The sequence below is a fragment of the Myotis yumanensis genome, unplaced genomic scaffold (assembly GCF_028538775.1).
Source record: "Myotis yumanensis isolate MYYU_CA2020_CCGP unplaced genomic scaffold, mMyoYum1.0.hap1 SCAF_1, whole genome shotgun sequence".
NCBI classification, from domain to species: Eukaryota; Metazoa; Chordata; class Mammalia; order Chiroptera; family Vespertilionidae; genus Myotis; species Myotis yumanensis.
The window spans coordinates 158912690-158937315 of NW_027223752.1; the positions used below are offsets into that span (position 1 = coordinate 158912690).

Genomic DNA, 24626 nt, shown 5'->3' on the forward strand with positions numbered 1-24626 from the left:
TTTTTTTCCCCCTTCAATTTTGAATGATAGCCTTGCTGGATTGAGTATCACTTTGTATACTTCCTTCCATTCCTTTCTGACCTGATATGTTTCTGTTGAGAAATCATTTGATAGTCTAATGGGAGTTCTCTTGTAGGTAACTTTCTGTCTTGCTCTTACAGCCTTTAAGATTCTCTCTTTGTCATTATGTTTGCCATTTGTATTACGACGTGTCTTGGTGTGGGTATTTTGGGGTTCATCTTGTTTGGGACTCTGTGCTTGTGTGACTTTTTCTTCCCACATCAGGGAAGTTTTTTGACATTATTTCTTCAAATAGGTTTTCTAACCCTTGCTTCTCTTCTTGTCTTTCTGGCACCCCTATTATACATATGTTGCTTCATTTCATGTTGACCCAAAGCTCCCTCAGGATCTCCTCCTGTCTTTTCATTTTTTCTTTCCAATTGTGGTTCAATTTGGGTGTGTTTTGCTTCCCTGCCTTCTAATTTGCTAATTTGGTCCTCCGCTTCTCTTAGTCTACTGTTGAAAGCTTCCATGGTGGTTTTTACTGTAGCTATATCACTCTTTGTTTCCCCCCAATTCTTACATAGGTTGTTGATTTTCTCATACATCTGGTTTATGAATTGTATGACCCTTATTTTGAATTCTTTTTCTGACATAGTGCATGCCTCCATTTCATTTAGTTCATTTTCTGGTGATTCCTTATCTTCTTTCCTTTGTGTGTGTGTGTGTCCATTTTTGCTCTTTCTGGCTCTGGGCTATCTGCTTGGTGTCTGAGGGGTTGAGCCTCCTCACAGTCCAATGGTCCTGGACTCGCTAGCCCCAGGGGCTGGGTTTGCCTTGAGTTTCACACCTTTATTGTCTCTGCTCTGAGTTGTATCCCCTTCTCCTACAATTCTGGTCCCTCAATTGTCCGTTACTTGGGTTTGGTGGGCGACTCCCTGTGAGGGCCCAGAGCCCTCTGGCATGCAGTTTGCCATGCTGCTCTAGCCCCTAAGGCAGGATGGTGCCCTATGTCCCTCTGGCAGTGCACTTACAGCATGGACCTGTGACCTGTGGTTTGGCACACCAGGTCGCACCAGCAGCTCTGACTTGGGCTGTGGGTAGGGCGTGCATCAGGTGACAGATCTGTCTGTGCTGGGGGCAGCGTGTTTACAAGCCAAAGGCTTTGTCTGTGCTAGTGGCAGAGCACCCACCGGCTCAAGGCTCTTTCTCTGCCAGGTGCATAGCACACACCGGGCAGCAGGTCTATCTTTGTGGGAGCGGGGTGTGCCCAGCCAAAGGGTTTGTCTGTGCTGATGGCAGAGCGCACTCTGTTTTTGTCGGGGTGCGCGGTGCGCGGTGCTTGCCCAGCGAGGGCTCTGCCTAAGTTGGGAGCTCAGTATCCTACTTTTGTCTTTTAACCTTTATACTAGCTTTATCATTGGTTGAACCACTGCTTTGACTGTGTTTGCCATTGTCAGTGAGAATTTTTTCTTTTGCTCTATTTCCTTATTCATATTTTTGGCCTTTTTTCTTAAAGAAGTCCCTTTAACATTTCTTGTAGTACTGAGTTAGTGGTGATGAATCTTTTATTTTTTGTTTTGTTTGCTTTTTTTGGTCAGAGATACTCTATCTTTCCTTTGATTCTAAATGTTAGCCTTGCTTGGTAGAGTAATTTTGGTTGTAGGTCCTTGATTTTAATCACTTGGAATATTTTGTGGCAATCCCTTCTGGTCTGAACAGTTTCTGTTGAGAAATTAGTTGACCCTCATGGGAACTCTCTTCTAGGTAATTACTTTTCTTTTAGGATTCTCTCTTTGTCTTAAACCTTTGTCATTTTAATTACGATGAATCTTGGTATAGACCTCTATGAGTTCATCTTGTTTGGGACCCTTTATGCTTCCTGGACTTGTATGTATATTTCCTTTGCCAGTTAGGGAAGTTTTCTGTCATTATTTTTTCAAACAGGTTTTCAATCCCTCTGGCTCTCTCTCTTCTCCTTCTGGTACTCCTATAATGCGAATGTTGGGTTTTTTTTGGTTTGTTGTTGTTTTTTTAAATACTGATCCGAGAATATGTTTCTTACTGACTTTTGAGAAAGAGAAACATTGATCGGTTGCCTCCTGTACACGCCCTGACTGGGGATCAAACCTGCAACTTAGGTATGTGCTCTGACTGGAAATCAAACCCACAAACGTTTTGCTTTATGGGATGACACTCCAACCTATTTAGCATTTTAGTGTTTGCATATATCCTGCATAAGAAATCTTTCCCTATTTCCAGCTCATAAAAGTAGTGTGCTATATTCTCTTCCAGACGCTTGCATGCTTATAATGTACAGGTAATTCATTTTTTTGTGTGTGGTAAAGGTTGTTTGATACCCCCCCATCCCCCACCCCCATATGGATATCTAATTGACCCAGCATTCTTAATGGAGTTATCTTAAATTCATTGCTTTGCAAGTGCCATCATTGTCACATAAATCAAGTATCCATATATGCATGAGTCTGTTTCTGGATTGGTCCTTTCCATGAATTTATATGACTTGTTTTCTTTGACACTGTTTTAATCACTGTAGCTTTACAATATGTCTTGATGTATGCTATCAGATCTTCCAGTTATATCTGTTATGGTCTTTGTTACTTATTTGTTATTTATATCTTGTTTGTTTACTGGCTATTCTTAGCTGTTTACATTTCCATATAAATCTTAAAATCAGTTTGTTAATTTACTCTAAAAAAATTCCACTATAATATTGGTTGATATTGCACTGAATTTGTAAATCCCATTTCGGGGAATTAGCATATTTTACAATTTTAACCTTATCTATGAATATGACTTTTACCCCTCCATTATTTAGGTCATTTAAGATTTTCTCAATAGAGTTTCATGGCATTCTGGTTAGAAAGTTTGCATATCTTTTATTAGAGTTTCCTAGATGATTTTTTTGGGGTGACATTGTAAATAATATTTAAATTTTTTTATTTACTCAGTTTTTCTAGTATATAGAAATTATTTTCTGTATAGGCTTTATGTCCACTAACATTGAAGTCACTAATTTTAATAATTCATCTGTAGATTTTTTTTGAAAATTTTCTATGGTTAGACATCATTTCTGAATAATGAGTTTTAATACTTCTTTTCCAATCATATATGTCATTTATTATTTTCCTTGCCTGATTGGGTCCTTCAGTACAGTGTTTAATAGAAGTCATGAGTATGGCTATTTTAGTTCATTGCCATTTGCAGAGAGAAAGCTTTTAGCATTTAATTGATAATGAATTTTCTGCTATTGGTTTTATATGGTATCCTTTCTCACATTAAAAAGTTTTTCTTTGTGTTTCTATTTTGCTTTGAATGGATGAATAATTGTATCTAGTGTGTTTTGTTTTGTTTTGTTTTGCATTTATTAAGCTGATTATATGATTATCTTCCTTTATTCCCTTAGTGGGGTGAGTTGTTAGGATTGTAGTAAATTTGGTTGGGCTGTATTGCTCTTTATGTATTGCTGGACTTGATTTGCTGGTATTTTGTTTAGAATTTTTACATTCATGATCATGAATGAGATAGACCTATAACTTTACTTTCTCCCAGTGTCCTTTGTTAGGTTTTGATATCAAGGCTAGTTGATATCAAATAACAAGGTGGGACATATTTCCTTTTTTTCTATTCTTTTGGCTAGAGTTTCTATAAGACTGGTGTTTTTCCTTGAAATTTTTGGTAGCATCTAAGGTGAAGAACTCTGGTTCTAGAGTTTCTGTTTGTGGAAGATATTTTAATCATCCAACCCCTTTAATAATTACAGGTTTATTCATGCTTTTTATTTCTTCGTGTCTGATTTGATAGTTGTTGGTAGTTTTACCAATTGTTTGTCTTTTGAAAGAATCGACTTATTCTCTTATTGTTTCTTTTGTATGTTTGTTTTCTAATTATACACACACACGTATATGTAATTTCCTTCTGCTTTTTTTGCTTAATATTTAATTCTGTAATTTCTTGAGATGGATGTTTAGATTATTGGTTTTTAGCCTCTTCCCCTTTTCTTACACAGCTGACCCTTGAATAACATGGGTTTGAATTGTACATGGATTTTTTTCTCATAAATATACAGTCAGCCCTCCATCTGACTGAGTTCTGTATCTAAGGATTTAACTAACTTTGAATCAAAAATAGTATTTTTGATTCATGGATGCAGAGGCCCCTCTGTTGCATTGTTCTATGCCATTTTATATAAGGACTTGAATATTTGCGGAGTTTGGTTGGGGCCAGGTGTCCTGGAACCAATCCTCTGCAGATATCAAGGGACAACAGGGAATCAAAATTTATACTTGGATTTTCCACTGCGCAGGGGTCAGTACCTCTAATCCCACTGTTCAGAGGTCAACCATATATGTATTTAAGGCTGTAAATTTCCTTTTAAGTACATATCAGAATTTAACTAGTTAATATAACTAGTATTTCTATTTGCATTTCTTTCATTTTATTTTTCTGATTTTTATTGTGACTTTTTCATCAACCCATAGTTTATTTAGAAGTAAAAAATACATATGCTTCCAAAACCGCAGGAATTGTTTTTGGTTATCTTTTGTTACTGATTTCTTCTTCGGTTCTATTGTAGAGAGAGAGAGAGAGCAGACTGTATAATTTTAACCCTTTGAAATTTGTTGACACTCACTATGTGATCACTGTGTAAACATAACATGTGCATTTGAAAAGAATGTGCATTCTGCACTTATTGGCTACAGAGATTTACATATATCAGGACAAGGTTATTAAAAGCTTTTGTAAAACTTCTGTATACCTAGTAATTTTTCTCCTTGTCTTATCAGTTATTGAAAGCAATATTAAATCTCCTACTATGACTGGATTTGTCTATTTTTCCTTTCAAATTTGTTAATTTTTATGTTTTGAGATTATGTTAAGTACATAAATTTTAGAATATTTCCTAATTAGTTGAATCTTTTTATTGCTTTGATATGACCCTTTTATTTTTTCTTAGTAAGATTTTATATTATTGTACTTTTGCCAGCTTTCTTTTTGATAATTTTTGCATGGTACTGTTTTTTACCTTTTTCTTCACAGACTTTTTGTGTCCTTTACATTGAAGATGTGTCTTTTGGCCCTAGCTGTTTGGTTCAGTGGATAGAGCATTGGCCTGCGGACTGAAAGGTCCTGGGGTAGATTCTGGTCAAGGGCATATGCCCTGGTTACAGGCTCGATCCCCATTAGGGGGCATGCAGGAGCAGCTGATCAATGATTCTCTCTCATCATTGATGTTTCTATCTCCCCCTCTCCCTTCCTCTCTTAAATAAATAAAAAATATATTTTTTAAAATGGTATCTTTTGCAAGCAGTATGTAGCTGGGTTTTGTTTAATTGTGTTTAATTCAGGCACAAAATTGCTGTCTTTTATTGAAATTATATTTTGGATTTAATGTAATTACTGATATATTTGGGTTTATTTCTATCACCATCTAATCTAATAATAGACAAACATGGTAATTGACCATACTTTTGCTTCGCTTCCCATTGGCTAATCAGCAGTATATGCGCATTAACCCAACCAAGATGGTGGCCAGCAGCCACGCAGCTGAAGTGAGCAGGAAGCTTGCTTGCTCCAGTGATGGAGGAAGCCAAGCTTCCTCCCTGCTGCGGCCGGGCTCTGAGCTCCACTCTAAGCAACAAAGTTTCAATTATAGAAGGTAAATGAATCCAAGAATTAAAAAAAAAAAAAAAAGAATAAAAGGAGAGACTGGGAGCTTCAGTAGCCAGCTTGGCCAGCCTGAAAACAGCCCTCAGCCCCTCATCCAGACTGGCCAGGCATCCCAGTGGGGACCCCCACCCTAAAGGGGGTGCGGACAGCCTGAAAATAGCCATCAGCCCCTCATCCAGGCTGGCCAGGCACCCCAGTGGGGACCCCCACCCTGAAGGGGGTGTGACCAGCTGCAAACAGCCATCAGTCCCTCACCCAGACTGGCCAGGCACCCAAGCCGGACCCCTACCCTGATCCAGAACACCCTTCAGGGCAAACCAGCCAGCCCCCACCTGTGCACCAGGCCTCTATCCTATATAGTAAAAGGGTAATATGCAAACTGACCCTAACAGCAGAAAGACTGGGAATGACTGGTCACTATGACACACACTGACCACCAGGGGACAGACGCTCAATGCAGGAGCTGCCCTCTGGTGGTCAGTGAGCTCCCACATGGAGGAGCTATGCTTAGCCACAAGCCAGGCTGATGGCTGCCAGTACAGTGGTGGTGGTGGGAGCCTCTCCTGCCTCCTCAGTAGCGCTAAGGATGTCCGACTGCAGCTTAGGTCTGCTCCCCGCTGGCAAGTGGACATCCCCCGAGGGCTGCCGGGCTGCCAGGCTGCCAGAGGGATGTCTGATTGCCAGCTTAGGCCCAATCCCCTCGTGGAGCAGGCCTAAGCCAGCAGGTGGTCATCCCCCGAGGGGTCCCAGACTGCGAGAGGGCACAGGCCGGGCTGAGGGACCCTCCCGAGTGCACAAATTTTTTTGCACCGGGCCTCTAGTATATTATAATGTCCTTTTATTAATCTTGCTCTAATTTCTTCTTTTTTGGTGATAGGAGGGTGTCGATAAAGCTCTTTTTACCCCTGCTAGTAGCTTGGTCGTTTTGTATTCTTTTATGTATTGTTTACTCTAGAATAGTGATTTTCAATCTTTTTCATCTCATGACACACATAAGATAATTATTAAAATTCTGTAGAACAACCCCCCCCCCCCAATTTTTTTATTTTTTGCCTATTTGACAAAAAAAAAAAAAGGTATAATTTTGATTGATTCATACCAGATGGCTATTGTAGTATTGGCTGTTTTCATTTGACAATCTAAGGGAAAAGAGGTCAGTGTATTCATTGTTTTAAAATTTGTTGCACACCAGTTAAAAAGTGTTTTTCTAGAGGTAGTAAATTGCGTTTTTGATGTATCAAGGTTTAATGTAAATTATTTTCTTCCCAGATAACACAAGGAACTTAAAACCCTTAACTCCCTGAGGGGAGTCTGTCGTTGAGGATTGTATTAAATACCTCTACAAGTCTTCTCATCTTTGTTTTTGGCGTTTTAATCTTTGATCTAACTTAAATGAAGGCTTACTCAGGGACTTTGTTATTTGTATAGCATAGTTGGAAAAGTTGAATTTCATAATTTCATACTAAAAGTTTATCCTGTTTATAATTATGCTAGTCACCTTTAAAGACAGATGAAAAAATAAACAGGATATAGTCTTTCTTACTTGAATTAATGGATTCTTTAGGGAGGAATTTATAATTTTTGTACAATGCAATAAATTTGAAGAGATGCATAAACAAGTTACTCTATAATACACAAGAGAATTGAGTTTGATTCAGTTTGTTGGTCAGGAACAATTGCTTTAGAGTAACTTCTAAAAAGAAGGAAAATTTTAATAATTAGTAAAGGGGCAGGGGGAAACATTCTAGGCAGAGAGAACTATTCAACAAAGGGATAAAGGTGTGAAGTTTTTGGACATATTTAGGCATTTTGAGGATTCAGTTTCGTAGTAATGTAATACACATTTAGGAAAGATGGACTGAAAAGTTTGGTTTGCCACATTAATGAAGACTTAAAATGACAAACTATGTACATAGGATATACGAAACTCATTTTCTGAGATTTTCTTTTTATTGATGAACGCCTGAATTTCAAATTATATTTATTTATGATAGAAATATTTGTCTGTTTTGCTATTGCTATATTTCCAGAGCATACAGAAGAGTTGAGTGAATGAATGATTTTAGATTTCATTAAGAAGAGAGAATTTTAGCATTGTATGATAAAGAGACCTTGCTCTACTAGGTCATATTGTTTTTGGTACTATTATATGGTTTAGGCATTATTGTTTTCACCTTACTTGGGTTGCATTCTTTGCAATGTTCTCTTTGGGCTCCTATAACTATGAGCATCTTCCTTATGGTGGTGTACCTTCATTAACAGGGCATATGTATTCACCTGTGTGAGTTCTTTCAGGTAGATCCCAGAATTCTTTGGTTTTAACTTTACATCTGTTTTTCTGAAGCTTGGAATTGCTTAATTCTTTAGTCTTGATTTTAACCATTTGTAAGAATTGACATAACTTTTAGGCTTTCTGCTACTTTCCCTCATTGTATTCTTCTAGTTGTTAGATTATGTTATATAAAATTATTTATTTAGGTACTATTTTTTCAATGTTAACTTTGCTGTTATATATTTTCTGTAGTTTTGAATAAGTTATCCTTAATTTTGCACATATTTTAAAAAAACATTTTATAAGTTGAATTAATGTTAACTGTTCCTGTTTGTATTCTTTAGTGCTTCCTCTAGGGATTATAATATGCATCCTCAATTTACCATAGTCCCCCTTGAATTACTATAAAACCACTTCACATAAAGTGTAAGAGTTTACATGATGGTAATTATTACTGCCTCTTCCCCGTTTGTGGTGGTATTGTAACCTATTTTATGTCTACGTATGTTATAAATCTAATCATAACAATTATTTTTATCTTTGCTTTAAACAGCCAATCATCTCTTAAAAGCAAAGATAAACAGGTCCCTTCATGCCCTGGTGATTGTCCAGGGATGCCTCTTTCTGTGGTAATAGCACAGGCATTTAGGCTGCAACCCCCCATCTTGCCAGGATACATTAGTGACCATTTTCTTTAGTTCACTCAGAATACTGAAATTTGAATAAAATAGCAATGTTGTTTTCAAATAATGTAATAAACAACGAACACTAATCCGACATTTGTGTATCTGCCCCAGCCTTTCACACCTCAGCCAGAAATAACTACCTTATATTCTCTGTTTATGGTTTTACTTTAAAGAAAGAGAATGTTGTTTTCATTTATCAATAAGACTATATAAAATTGAAATTTAAACCATGAGTATAATAAACTGAAGAACCACAGAACTAGGGCATTTAAATTTCATTTTGTATCACTCTGTAAGATGAGGCACAATGTAATATCAAAAATGAAATTTTAGCCCTAACCGGTTTGGCTCAGTGGATAGAGCGTAGGCCTGCGGACTCAAGGGTCCCAGGTTTGATTCCGGTCAAGGGCATGTACCTTGGCTGCAGGCACATCCCCAGTAGGGGTCGTGCAGGAGGCAGCTGATCGATGTTTCTCGCTCATCGATGTTTCTAACTTTCTATCCCTCTCCCTTCCTCTCTGTAAAAAATCAATAAAATATATTTTTTTTAAAAAATGAAATTTTATGTTGTAATATTTTTATTTTAAAATAAAATTTAAATATATATTTTTTGATCTATTGGAATAAGGTGACCATTTGTCATTAGGATGCTGTTTTTTAACTTTTGGGTCTTAAAATGTCATTCTTTATGAAGTAATGAACTGAATGATATTTTTATGAAAGTAATTGGTGATGTGTATTGTAGAAAATAAAAAATTGGTCATGTTACATACTACGTTAGTGTACTCAGCAGTGTTCAAGAGGTGCTGATAGCGTTAATTATAATTCATTTTGTAATCCATGCTTTTTGTCCTTATATTTTTGTATATTCCTACAGCTAAAGCAGTTAACAGGTCATGGCACGTTTAACAAAAAGACGACAGGCGGATACAAAAGCTATCCAGCATCTTTGGGCAGCCATTGAGATTATACGGAACCAGAAGCAAATTGCCAACATTGACCGTATTACAAAGTAAGTAAATTTAAACAAAAAATATCTCTGTAAAATATCATATAAGACTTTGGGATAAAAGGTCCAAAAATAACTTATTTATTATGATAACATATATTACAAAGTACTAGTCACTTTTTGCCTTGTAGGAGTATATAGTTGTTAGAAAAACAAATGCAGAAACATACACAAGCAACTTGTGTTTAGAGGTTTTATAAATAAATGTTATTATGTACTATTTGTAATAGTACTTCAGTTAACAAAAATTTAACTCTTGAAACAGGTCTTTATATGTTTTTTGTTAAAAAGGCTTTTAATTAATCACTTTTATTTAAACTATCTAAAAACTACTGTTTATTATTGATTTTAATATAGGATAAGCATGGTACCTACAGTAAACATCCTTTTAGTTCATAGCCCGCTAACCAAGAATGTTTAATAATTTTATTCTAATGTTTAACAATATTATTCTATAGTTTTAAAATATAGTAAATAAATCTTAGTTAAGAGAAAGTTATTTTTCCCTCTAGTTTCCAATGCTATTATTTATCTTGATAGACCAAGATTCAGTATAGAAAAAATCAGACTGTTTTATGAATATTCAATTTTCATGTTAAATATTAATTATAAGGGAGTCTTCAAATAGAACTTGATTTTATTATATATTTATTTTCCTGGGTATTTTTTAAGGAACAAAGCTAAATTTTTTTTTAATGTTTAAATATTTTTTTGGTAAGTTAGAATTTCTTTGTACTTATTCCTCCCACACATTTTTAGATGTTATCTGTAAAAAATGGAAAACATGATTTATATAAAAGCTCACATAATTGAATACTTATGTTGGCCTTTATTAATAAGCAACAAAAGTGAGTACCATATATTTTTGTCCCTTACCTGTATTCTGGTGGAGAAGATTATAAAGGTTAGCTAAGAGAGAAGCAACAGAAGAAGGTGAAAGGGATGTTATATATTGTTCTCAATCTGTATTTACTCTTTGAATATTTTAAAGTTTCCTATGTACAAGTCCTAGCTCCTATAGGCTAATGGAAGAAAAAAGGTATGTAACACCTATATGGAAAATAAAAATAAAATAAGTAGCATATAATAATTAAATTTAAATTACTTTATGTTTTTAAATAAAGCAACTAATTTGAGGCATGGTAACTAAATGCAACTTACAGTGAAATAATATTGGTATAAAAACATTTTTTAAAACATCTCAAAGAATTAAAAGCCGAAAGTATTTTCCCATGATTGGGAATTTTTTATTTAAAAAAACATGTAGTTTATGTATATCAAAATTATTTATAGAAAGTAGAAATGAAACACGATTCTTTGGATTTAATTTTTTAAATTAAAGTCATTTAAGACTGACTGAACTAATTTTTCAGGCTATTCTTTCTAAACCATGGCATCTTTCTCTAAAAGCTTTAAAAGGACAGTCTCTAGGAATCTGTGGGAATCTCCCAGTGTGAAATGTACACAGTTTGGCCTTCAAGATTGCTATTAGGCTGTACCAACTTGCTGATCTGGGAGCCAGAGAATTAATCCTACAGAAGTGGATGCAGGTGTCTTTGGAGGATCATAACATCTGTGTGTACATACATATGTACGTACATATGTTAAATTATAATAAAATATACAGAGGTTGTTAACAGAATTGTACACCTCTTCTTATTTTGCATTATGGATTGTTGATAAACATTTTCTTTGCTCCTTTCTTCATCGGTACAGCCTTAGGGATGCCAAGGCTTATTTTTCTTCATGTTTTAAGGTCCATAGATCTTAAGATAAATATGAATAAATTAATTTACCTACCAAATAGTCATTGTTTTATTAGACTTATCCAAAGGTGAAAAAAACTTAAGTAAGCTAGAGGGTAAGTGTTTAAGAGTGGTTCCCAGTGCTTTTTTCTGCTTCATCTCATCTGAGAGTATGCTATTTTCCTTTTTCTTAGGGGGACACACTTCATAGCATGCTGTACTTTTTTTTTTTTTTAGAACATTAGTCACATGTGTAATTACCTCCCTGCCAGACCATCAGCCCCAGGAAGGAGCTATCTAGCTAATGGCCTAGCCCCGTGGTCAGCAAACTGCGCTCGCAAGCCACATGTGGCTCTTTGGCCCCTTGAGTGTGGCTCTTCCACAAAATACCACGTGCGGGGACGCACGTACAGTGTGATTAAAACTTCGTGGCCCATGCGCAGAAGTCGGTATTTTGTGGAAGAGCCGGTATTTTGTGGAAGAGCCACACTCAAGGGGCCAAAGGGCTGCATGTGGCTTGTGAGCTGCGGTTTGCCGAGCCGCAGTTTGCCCACCACTGGCCTAGCCTAATGCCTTGGCTTGCTCATTATCACTATACTTGCCAAGGTAAGTTAGGAAGAAACATTGGACCATGACAAGAAGTCAGGTCCTTTGCTTTAAAGCCTAATATTCCTGTTCTGTATTCTAAATTTACGTACTTTTCCAGCATTAGACTAATTTTAAATCAAGTTGCTCTGCTTATTTACAGCCAATTCTGAACATACAGGTATCTTAATCTTTACAAATACCTTAAATTACTGAAGGCTGTAGTAGAGTAAAGAATGCATATGTAGTCATTATGTTTCATTCTGTATTATGATTAGTGAGTGACTCCATTATAAAAATAAAAGCTACATAACTTTAAAATGATGCATTAAAAGTTTTAGGCTTTGGGGTCATGGCTCTTCATAATATTTGGAAGCCTGGCACACCTGAAACACTGTAGTTTACTTATGTATAGTGTTTTGGTTCTTGTTTTGGTTTGGTATGACTTTTAAGTCACTTTTGATCTATAAGTTTCTTACTCATCTTTTTTGTTGTTATTGTTTTCTTTTCCAATTTATTTATTGAAGATACCGGCTCATTTGCTATGTGGTTTCCTATAGTCTGACTTTTGCTGATTGCATCCCTGTGGTGGACTTTAACCTTTTTTTCATTCCTCTGAATTTCATGGAAATTAATATTTATCTATAGAATTGGGGGTGGGATGAGTCTGCTTCATAGGTGGAACTCTGTTTTCCTCTCAGGAGGCCATAATGCCTGTTGTTTCTCATATGTGAGGTTAGTAGCTTTGATGCAAAGCGGCTAGCTAGAACCTGTTAATTAAGGATTGCAAAACGATGATAGTCTAAATTTTATACTTCCTTTTTTTTTTTTTTAACTGGAATACTTCTACCTAGGACATAAACTTTCTATGACTTACTATTTGGTTCATATTGGAAAAGTAGAGTAACTGATTCTTTTCCTTTATTTACCAGTTTTCAACCTTGTATCCTCTAATGGTAACCAATTAGTTTTTTTAAAGTGTTATTTGGAATTTATGCATTTGATATATTTCAATCCATTTCTGATGTAATCTTTATTGATGCTCAAAATTTCCTATCTTTGACCATTTGGAGCCTGTTAACGTTCCTGAAGTTACTCTGCTTTCCCATACAAGAGGATTTTACATACACCTTTCCCCTATATTTCTCCAGGGGCCTTTGATTTCTTTCAGTTAGAAAAAGTATTTCAAGAGCACTTTCTGACCTTCATTGTGCTCATTAATGCTAAGTCATTCTCTCTAGGAATCTAGTGGACAGAGTTTTGGAAATAAGTATAATTGTAAAAGAAAAAAACCATCTCATGAATTCATACTGTTATTTATGTCTTTTGGGTTTTACTTAATTCTTTTATCTAAAATATTTATGTCCTTTCTTACACAGTAAGGGTCATATTCTCAAGGATATCATGAATGATAACATTTTGGAATATCATGTAATAACCACTCAGTTGTTTTATCTAACATTATGTACCAAGCTATTTGAGAACAATAACAACACTATAACCAATAATAGACACAGAAGACAAGTGGAAACCATATGAATTCTAAACTATCAGAGAATATAGCAATTACATATTATACTTTCTTCCTAATAGCCACCATTTAGTCTTCTGTAAGTATCTGTTTTATGCTTATCATTAGTCCTATATTGGTATTTAAAGTTCATTCTCTAGTAGATTATTTTCCCCCAATTTCATTGAGATATAATCTACACTGTGTTAGTTTAAATTGTACAACATAATGATTTGATATGTTTATATTGCAAAATCATCACCTCAATAAGTTCAGTTAACATGCATCATTTCATATAGTTACATTTTTTTCTTTGTGATAACTTTTAAGATTTATTGTCGCAGCAACTTTCAAATATACAGTACAGTATTATTAATAACTAGAGGTCCAGTGCACAGATTCATGCATCGGTGGGGTCCTTTGGCCTGGCCTGAGGGGATCGGGCCGAAAGCTCTCCGACATCTTCCGAGCGGTCCCAGATTGTGTGAGGGTGGTTCTTGGGTGACGCACCCTGGAATTGGGCTCCATCCTTTCTGGTTTCGGATGTGTCACCTGAGAACCATAGCTGCCAAGTCACCGCAGCTCGGTGGCTCCTGCATTGAGTGTCTGCCCCCTGGTGGTCAGTGTGCGTCATATCTACTGGCCGGTTGGCCGATTGGCCGATTGGCCAGTAGCCTAGGCTTTTATATAGATAGTCACTGTGCTGTACATTACTCCACAGAAATTATTTATCTTATGCTAGAAGTTTGTACCTTTTGTCTGCCCCCAAACCCTGCCTCTGGCAACCACCAATCTGTTCTTTATATCTACTTTTTTTTAAAAAATATATTTCTTTATTGATTTCAGAGAGGAAGGAAGAGGGAGAGAGAGATAGAAACATCAGTGATGAGAGAGAATCATTGATTGGCTGCCTCCTGCATGCCCCTACTGGGGATTGAGCCCGCAACCCAGGCATGTGCCCTTGGCCGGAATCGAACCTGGGACCCTTCAGTCTGCAGGCCGATGCTCTATCCACTGAGCCAAACTGGCTAGGGCTATATCTACATTTTTTAAATTTAAATTCTTTATTGTTGAAAATATTACCTATGTGTCCTTTTTTCCCCCATTGACCTCTCCCTGGCCACCCCCCTCCCCCCAGCACATGTCCCATCCCCACTACTGTCTGTGTCCTTTGGTTATGCTTATATGCATGCATGCATGCAAGTCCTTTGCTTGATCTCTTACTCGGCTCCCCCACCCCTTTCCCTTCCCCTTCCCCTACCTTCCCTCTGAGGCTCAATGGTCTGTTCAATGCTTCTGTGTCTCTGGATCTATTTTAGTTCATCAGTTTATGTTGTTCATTATATTCAACAAATGAGTGAGATCATGTGATACTTATCTTTCTCTGACTGGCTGTTGCAAATGGTAAGAGTTCTTTCTTTTTTACAGCAGCATAGTATTCAATTGTGTAGATGTACCACAGTTTTTTAATCTACCCATCTGCTGGTGGGCACTTAGGCTATTTCCAGATCTTAGCTATTGTAAATTGTGCTGCTATGAACATAGGGGTGCATATATCCTTTCTGATTGGTGTTTCTGATTTCTTGGGATATCTTCCTAGAAGTGGGATTACTGGGTCAAATGGCAGTTCCATTTTTAATTTTTTGAGGAAATGCCATACCGTTTTCCACAGTGGCTGCACCAGTCTGCATTCCCACCAGCAGTGCACGAGGTTTCCCTTTTCTCCGAATCCTCTCCAGCACTTGTCGTTTATTGATTTGTTGATTTGTTGATGATAGCCATTCTGACAAGTGTGAGATGGTACCTCATTGTCATTTTGATTTGCATCTCTCTGATGATTAGTGACTTTGAGCATGTTTTATATGTCTCATGGCCTTCTGTATGTCCACTTTCAAAGAGTGTCTGTCTATTTAGATTCTTTGCCCATTTTTTGATTGGATTATTTACCTCCCTTTTGTTAAGTTGTATGAGTTTCCTATAAATTTTGGAGATTAAACATTTATCGGTTGTAACATTGGTAAATATGTTCTCCCATGTAGTGGGCTCTCTTGCTGTTTTATTGATGGTTTCTTTTGCTGTGCAGAAGCTTTTTATTTTGATGTAGTCCCATTTGTTTATTTTCTCCTTAGTTTCCATTGTCCTAGGATATGTATTGCTATGACATATGTCTGATATTTTGCTGCCTATGGATTCTTCTAAGATTTTTATGGTTTCCCATCTTACATTTAAGTCCTTTATTCATTTTTAATTTATTTTTGTGTATGATATTAATTGGTGGTCTAGTTTTATTTTTTTGCATGTATCCAATTTAGTTGTAGACTCTTAATCAAGACTTCATGGGAACAAGTTTTTTAGTTCTTGCATATTAATTTTTACCTAAGAATCAATTTGAGTTGATATAGAATCCATAATTTATATTTTTCCTTTTAGTTTCTTATACAGGGTGGAGCAAAAGTAGGTTTACAATTATAAGTATGCTAAACAGTTTATTCTTGCATTATGATTTACTTATTTTGTTTTCCATATGAACAACTGTAAACCTACTTTTGCTGCACCTGTATGTTATAATTCTTGCTAAAGCATTGCTGTCAAAAATATCTGATAACTTGATTTTCTTTTTGTTGTGACTGTCATTTTGCCTAGATACACAAAGATTTTTTTCTTTTTCTTTGAGGTCTAATAATTTGACTATATGCCTCAATGTTGATCATTCTAGGTTGTTTTTCTTGGGTACACAGTGTCCCTTTAATGTATACTTTGAAATCTTGAAAATTGTACTTAAAAATTATGTATATACTAGTATTATAAAATTTTATTATATACACACACTTATTTAGTATTTTTTAATTGGGGCCTTCTCTTATACTGTTTTGGATCTTTTTTCATCTTTTATATTTGTAATTTTCTATTGATTTTTTTTCATCTTTTAGACCTCAGACAGTCCTTGGGTTATGTTGGACTCGACGTAGGTCCTTTCGTGGTTACGTCACCATCTCCCATTTATTTATTAAAAAAAAAAAGTTCCGTCATATCAGCGTATGTACATATGTGCTTTATGTTTTTTATTTATTTACCACAAGTAAAGGTCAGGAATTGTTATCTTTCTTTTAAATTTTTTTTTACTGTTTCACTTCATTACTGCTGTGTGTGTGCTCCATGTGAGCGACGTAGGTACTTATGTAGGTGGGTTCCAACTGACGGTGAAAATCGCGTTATGTCACGCTGTAGGATCGGATCTCCCACATAGCCCGAGGACCTACTGTATTTGTTAAAGAGCAGTTTTAGGTTTACAACAAAATTGAGAAAATATAGAGATTTCCCATATATTCTCTACCTCCACACATGCATAGCCTCCCCGACTACCAACATCCTCATCAGCCAGTACATTTTTTTACCAAGGATGAACTACACTGACACATCATCACCCAAAGTCCATAGTTTACATTAGGGTTTACTCTTGGTGGTGTACATTCTGTGGGTTTGGACAAATGTATAACGTCATGTATACACCATTGTAGTATCACAGGGAGTAATCACTATCCTAAAAATCCTCTGTGTTCCATCTATTCATCCTCTCCTCCCAATCTCTAGCAACCGTTGGTCTTTTACTGTTTCCATTGTTTTTCCTTTCCAGAATGTTATAGAGTTGGAGTCATATAGGTTGTAGCCTTTTCAGATTGTGTTCTTTTAGTTAGTAATGTGCATTTAGGTTTTCCTCCATGTTCTTTTATGGCTTGATTGCTCATTTTTTTTCAGTGCTGAATATTATTCTATTGTGTAGATGGACTTCAGTTTATTTATCCACCCACCTTGAAGGATATCATGGTTCCTTCCAAGTTCCGGCAATTATGAGTAAAGCTGCAATATAGTTTTGATTTTTAACATTTTCTTTCTTTGCAACTTCTATTTATGACATTTTTCTACTGTATATTCACTCTTGTGTATCTTCTAGTTTAGACTTTTAGGTTTACAACAAAATTGAGAAAATACAGAAATTTCCCATATATTTTCATATATTCAGCTGAAGTAATTTTAAAAATTTACTTCTAACGTTTAACTCATTTCTGAGTTTTTCTAATTCTGATGTATATTTCCTCTATATCTTGCATAATTTTCTTCGTGTCTTTTTCTGTGATTAGAATAGTAGTTACAGCTTTCATCTGTCTTGTAGGCACATATCTTGGACCTGCTTTCATTGTAAGGATGTTATTCTGCTCCTTCAGTCAGTCTTCATGCTGGTCATTTTGATATGAAATCAGTTTTTCTGAACTTGTATCAGAGAAAGGTGGTTAGAATAGTTTTTTGAGATTTATGGCTTTAAAGTTCTCTTTTATATAATTTTTATGGTCAGTCAAAATATGGCCTATTTCCCATGATTTCCTGCTTTTTCTTCACTTTCTTTTCCACTGCTTTTTTCTGGAACCACCCTTTCTTTCGTATCCATTATCCTTACATTGAAGATCTTTTTTACCTGAGCTATTAGTGTTTGATATTTATATTGCTCACAATTTCTTTGCAACATGGGGCTCCATCCTTTGAAGGCAGCTTTGTCTGATTAAGTTTGAATGTTCATAGGGCCCATTATGCTCCAGCCCCTTAGACATTACCATGAATTCATGAATTACCATGATTCACCTGCAAATGGGAGTATATAAAACCCTATCTGGTTTCAACTGCTATTCTCAAATTGGCCCACTGTACTTTCTAGTGACTATCTCTTGCTTCTTTTATTCTCCTATACTCTTTTCATTAAATACTCTTGTTATGCCCCTCTGTTTTCTCCTACATAGGTGTCAATACTAATTGGGATTATAGTCCTTGGAGATTTACCCTCACCTGCTCAAATTTTGGGATTCTTGTGGATTTCTCACCTCTTAATTCTGTTGTTTATGTTGACTAAGGGTAGGGTTTTTGCTTGTTGTTTGTTTTTAGCAAAACAACCACTCTGTTTACAGGTTTGAGATTAAAAACTATGCTACCTTCACTGTCTTCTCAGTTCACATCAGTCTTGTGATTTTTCTTAAAAGAAAAGATAAGATAGTTGGTAAAGGCACTGGATATTTTCTGAAGTCCTAAAAGCAGAGCTAAAAACCATAAAAGTTTCTTCTGGCAGAAGCAAATCCAAGGGACATGTGTTTGTATATAACACTAAACACATCAGAATCTATAGCAGTATTATCTTCACAGGACAGTTAAAATATTAAGATTCATGTTGAAATTTACAAAGAGCCCTAACCCGTTTGCTTAGTGGTTAGACGCAGCCGTGGACAAACTACGGCCCATGGACCGGATCCGGCCCGTTTGAAATGAATAAAACTAAAAAAAAAAAGACCGTACCCTTTTATGTAATGATGTTTACTTTGAATTTATATTAGTTCACACAAACACTCCATCCATGCTTTTGTTCCGGCCCTCCGGTCCAGTTTAAGAACCCATTGTGGCCCTCGAGTCAAAAAGTTTTGCCCACCCCTGGTAGAGCATTGGCCTGAGGACTGAAGGGTCTTGGGTTCTTTTCTAGTCAAGGGCCCATACCTTGGTTTCAGGCTTGATCCTCTTGTGCTGGTCGGGTGTTTTCTCTCACATCAATGTTTCTCTTTCTCTCTCTCTCTCTCTCTGTCTCTCTCTCTCCCTCCCCCCCACCCCCCTTCTAGTTTCTCTAAAATTCAATGGAAAAAATACCCTCGGTGAGGATTAACAAAAAATAAATAAAATCATTTACAAAGAAATTCCATGAGTGGAAGCCTCAGATCCTCAAAATTATTTGAACAATTGGGGACTGATAATAATTTCCTTATCTTTGTAACAAAATAGTAGAATTTTTCTATGTTTCAAATGTTTCTTCCACCTAATCAGGTAATATCTAACTTTAGGGCTTATAGCTGTAGTCTCCTGTTGGGCTTCACTATATCTCTTTTGGTTGTTTGTTTGTTAATCCTCACTTGAATATATTTTTTCCTTTGACTTTTTTTAGAGAGTGGAAGGGAAGGAGGGAGAGGGAGAAGGGAGGGAAAGAGAAACATTGATGTGAAAAAGACACATCAATGGTTACCTCCCATATACACCCCAACTGGGGCCTGGGATTGAGCTTGCAATCCAGGAACTGGCCCTTTACTGGGAATCTAACCCCCAACCCTTTGGTGCTTGGGTGAACGCTCTAACCATTGGGAACACTGGCCAGGGCACTGCACCTCTTTAGTGAAGAGTCTTGAGTCCTTTTTATCATTTTCTTTTAATGTTCTTTTTTTAAAAAACTGCTAATGTTTTGTTAAAAAATAGTAGAAAAGTATTGTAAATTAGAGAACACTGATGAGATTTGCATATTTCAAATATTTAAAATTATAACTAAGAGAAACTTCTTTAACAAATTCTATTTGGGAATGGAATATATTTTTACAAAGAGTTGGTCTGAAATCAAAATACATTTATGGGATTAAGTTTGATTTTTAGTTATGGGTAAGTTGTCCCTTTGATTTAAAAACTTTTTTTTTTTTTTTTAACCCTCACCTAAAGATACGCTTTTTTTATTTAGAGAGAGCAAGGGAGAGAGAAACATCAATCAGTTGCCTCTGGTACACACCCTGACACTAGAAATCAAACTCTTAACTTGCTTATGTGTGCCCTTACGGGAATCAAACCCACAACCTTTTGGTGTATGGGATGACACTCCAACCAACTGAGCCACTCAGCCAAAAATGGCCTAAAGGCTCATTTTTGTAAGTTGATTTATTGATAGTATAAAATTATATAGATGTCTACATTAGTATAAAATTAAGTGTGTTCATTTTGGAGCTAAATAAGCAAAAATTTCGGTCTCAGTAAAAACATTTTACATTCTTAGAAACTGAAGGATGTTTTGTGGTGCTTTATTATCAAAATAGAAACAAATGAGTCATTTTATCATAAGAAAGACCCTTTATGGTATTATATCTTGTAAAAACAGCTTGTCTTTTAGTTTAAAAGTCTGTAAATGCTAAATTATTAGCAGATAGGAATTCATCAATTTTATGATGTTTCAATAGGCATCATGAAATTAAAGTTTTGAAATATTTGATTACTTAGCATTTATATAAAGCAAATATTCATAGCACATTTTTATGCTTAAAATCATAATATTAGCCTTTCTTTTAGTTTTTAAATCAAGGAGCAAAGAGATAAAGCATCATATAACAACAAAATCAGAAACAAAAATGTAATTTACTTTCAATCCCTGATTCCCAATATAATTTATAACTCATTGTCGTGTTACTTTTCTAATCATTACCTATATTTTATATACAATAAAAATAAGTTACATACATGATTTATTTTTTCTCTTTAATTCAAACAAATTATTCACATCTAATTTAGATAATATAATATGGTATTTGAGTTTCATAAGTATTTGTACTAGTTATAAGGTTATTTAAAGACAGACATTGAAGTAAGTATGGATTTTATATTATCTCTACAAGCATTATTGGCTCGTTTCTGTCATTGGAAGAGGTCATTTTATTTTTTTGTCAGCTGTTGCAAAAAGCAATTGAACCTTTGTTTTTTTCCCGTCTTGAGTAACTTTGATTTTATTTCTAGAGGTGATCACATTTGTGACTAGTATGATTAGACTGATATTGGATCAGTAGACTAGCTCCGTTCAAGTTAATGTTTCAGATTAGGGCATCTATTAATTACATGTATTGCTTACTTTAGGGTCAAAACCCAGTTAGAAAATGTGACCTCTGACCTCTTGTGACATGTTTGGCATTGAGATTTCTGAGTTCTCCTGGAGTTCTTCCTGTCGCTACAGACAGACATAAGCCCAAACTGTAAGTCCTCTTTGTGTGTAGGTTGCAACCAGGTACTCATTATTTATTTGTTTATTACGATTTAATCTTATGAAACCCACAGTTTCTAGGAGCTGTTTACTAAAGTTACAATTTTGCTTTGTCTTTCTGTCAGTTTCTGTTCCTTCATTAGATTTTATTTACTCTAGAGGAGAAAAATGGCCATTGCCTAAATTATTTCTTTGAAAATAAGTTAGTTTTAAAAAAGTACCAGTTAATATGCTATATATGTAATCCTAAGAATTCTTCACAGCATTACTGAGTACATTCTCACTTCAGTCTACATGGTTTTGTACATATCTTTTTATGGTCGCCGATTGGCAGGTACACTACCATTGTTATCATTATTATTTTACATAATAAGAGCCTTATGGAAGAACTGATTCTGAATGACCATAATTCACAATTCCACAGTGAGTTTTTTTGTGTGTTTTTTCCCCCTTCAGTATGCCATATTCTTATGATACTCCTCTTGGTTTAGATTGTTGTGTAGCTGTTTTTATGTTTGACATTTCTCTGCAGATCTGCGAAGGAAACATACAGACAAGGCATAGATTTTAGTGGTGTCAGTGTGGGCCCTTGGAAGTTGGATGGTGTTTGGTGAGGCAGAGAGTCGAAGCAAAGGACTAGGGTTTTAAGGAAAAGGGGATGAAAGGGTGAGAACCAGACTAGGAGAGCCTATGTACCAGCTTTGATTTTTATCCTGTAGCTCGAAGGGAATAGTGAATGTGTTTGAAATGGTGAAAGTAAAACAGACTTTTTTCCTCCCTAGTTATATTGAATAGTCCTCTTAAATGTCTCTTGAGTTTGTCTGCTCTTCCCTCTCTTGGCCTGGGTTTTCCTGCCTCTGCAGTGGCTGCAGGTTTCTAATTGGACTTCTAGCTTCCTGGTCTGCTAGTCTGTTTTTCCCCCATCATTGGTGTCAGAGATATTCTTCAAAACACCATCTTACCAACTATTCCACTATAAAAGCCTTGTTCTATTGCCCATGAAGGCCAGATTCCTGTCCAGGTGTTAATGACTTGCCTTTCTCTTCTGCATTCTCCTGCTGCTTCCCACTCAAGGTGCTGCACTCTGGATGCACTGGGCTCTCCTGTTTCCACACTCTGCCTGGGATGCCTGTCCTCCTGGACCCATCTGTCAGGCAGGCTCCTCTTTCAAGTCAAATCTCCTAGGAAGTTGTTCCTGACACCTTTAAATCAACCGAAGCCTCACATTTTATCAGCTATTTTTCTAGATTTTAGTTTTGATTGTATTCTTCTTAAAAATCCTTTTGATTTCCCCATTGAGCATAAAGTGTACATACCTGAACAGGGCATTTGTGCAGAGCCCTTCACTATTTAGACCCTCACATTTTTTTACTTTTCATACCCTGTGTCTGCCCACTTATAGCTCCATATGATTCCCAATTACCCAAGTGCTCTGTGATTAATTTTGTATTTTTCCTTCATTAATAGACATAACAAACATACCCTATCTTTTAAGATTCAATTCAAATATTATCTCCTTTGATATACTGATTTATTTCTCACTATAATCAATCTCAATACCGTTGCTTTTTGCTCACGTATTAATATATATAAAATTTAATTTTATTATTTATTATAGTCTCTTACAAATTATAAAAAATATTTCTGCTTTGCTGGTTATAAACTTCTCAAGGGCAGGGCATACATCTTTCCTATCTTTGGATCTTAGTGTGAAGCTGGGACAAGGCATGGAGAAAAGGTTTCTTAATAGTCAGTTGCATTAACTGAAGGAGCTGTTTGAGAACACGAGATATTATTTTGTGACAAGCACTGTGCTTTACATGACTTAACTCATTTAATTTTCACAGCAACTCCATGAGGTCTGTTGTCATTATCTTCATTTTCCTGATCAAGATGAGAAAGCTTGGACAGGTGAAATAAATTGTCTAAGGCCACACAAGTTTTCAGCAGAACTAAAGTTTGAATATAAATCTGTCTGATGTGTTAGTCCAAGCTCTTAACCATTAAATGTTTTCTTTTGATATTTAATGAATTTATGTTTGTATCCTTGCACACTTTGACTCTTGTTTTCTACATGGTATTTCCAAATTATCTCATTTCACCCTAGCAGCAACTCTCTGACATTAAAATTACCACCACTTTATAGGTGAAGAATTAGAGGCTGTTTGAGTAAATTATTTGTACCAGGTTAAGTATTAGAATTAGGAAGAACCTAGTTCTTCAGAGTATATTCTAAATTTTAAAAATAAATTCATTGATGAAGCATTCACAGAGATGCTATTTAGGGTTTGAAGTTTATTAATTTGTGTTCGACACAATTTTAAAATCAAACATTTGTTGTATATCTATCCATCTATAAAGCAGATCATTATTGGCAGATCATTATTACTTTAATTTTTTTATAGTAAAAATATAGGCCCAGTGCACTAAATTTGTACATGGTGTGGGGGAGGGCTGGAAAGGGGCCCCTCAGCCCGGCCTGCACCCTCTCCAATCTGGGATCCCTCAGGGGATGTCCGACTGTCTCTCTCAATCTGGGACCTCTGCCTGCCTGCCTGCCTGATCACCCCTAACTGCTCCCCTGCTGGCCTGATTTCCCCTAACTGCCTCTGCTTCCCCCCACACCCTGGGCCCAGGATTCCCTCCTCCGGCCAGTCGCAGGTACCCAGGACCCGGGCTGACTTCACCCCGGCCAGCCACAGCCACAGGGGACCGTAGGCAGGTGACTTCGCCTGGGCCGCAGCCGTAGGCACCCAGGACCGCAGGGCAGGCGGCTTGTCCCTCTCCCAGGCCACAGCCTGGCTGGTCCCCATTACTCTCTCGCGAGCTCATTTGTGCCTGGCTAGTCCCCATTCCTCTCTCGCGAGCTCGTTTGGGCCTGGCTGGTTTCCATTCCTCTCTCCCCAGCATTGAGTGTCTGAGCCATAACAGCGTGATGACATGAGGGCATGATGACCATTTGCATATTAGCTCTTTATTATTAAGATACACAGCGTGAAATTTACCATTTTAACTTGGTTTAAGTGCACAGCCTTAGTGGTTTTAAATATATTTATATTGTCAGCCATCACCACCATTCATCTCCAAAATTTTTTCAATCTTGTAAAACTGAAACACATTACCTATTAAACAATAACTCCCCCACCCTTGGCAACCACAACCACCATTCTACTTTCTGTCTTTATAATTGTGACTAAGCACTGCATAGAAGTGGAATTGTACCGTATTAGTCTTCTTGTGACTAGCTTATATCACTTAGCATAATGCCCTCAAGGTTTATCCACATTGTGGCATATTCCAGAATTTTTTTTGCTTTGC

At 36.3% G+C, this 24626-nt stretch overlaps 1 protein-coding gene across 10 annotated transcripts in view; it reads left to right on the forward strand.

The window, feature by feature from the left end:
- The window catches only part of ZMYND11 (zinc finger MYND-type containing 11), a 146845-nt gene that overhangs the window by 41355 nt on the left and 80864 nt on the right, over positions 1-24626 (forward strand). For 9 of the 10 annotated variants that reach the window (XM_070390911.1, XM_070390929.1, XM_070390901.1 and 6 more), the window contains exon 2: positions 9527-9661. In XM_070390911.1, the coding sequence (XP_070247012.1) occupies positions 9546-9661 (116 nt within the window). In that variant the 5' untranslated portion in view covers positions 9527-9545. Of the gene's footprint in view, positions 1-9526; positions 9662-21184; positions 21301-24626 lie in introns of those variants that run through there. The other variant, XM_070390963.1, reaches the window with a different exon arrangement.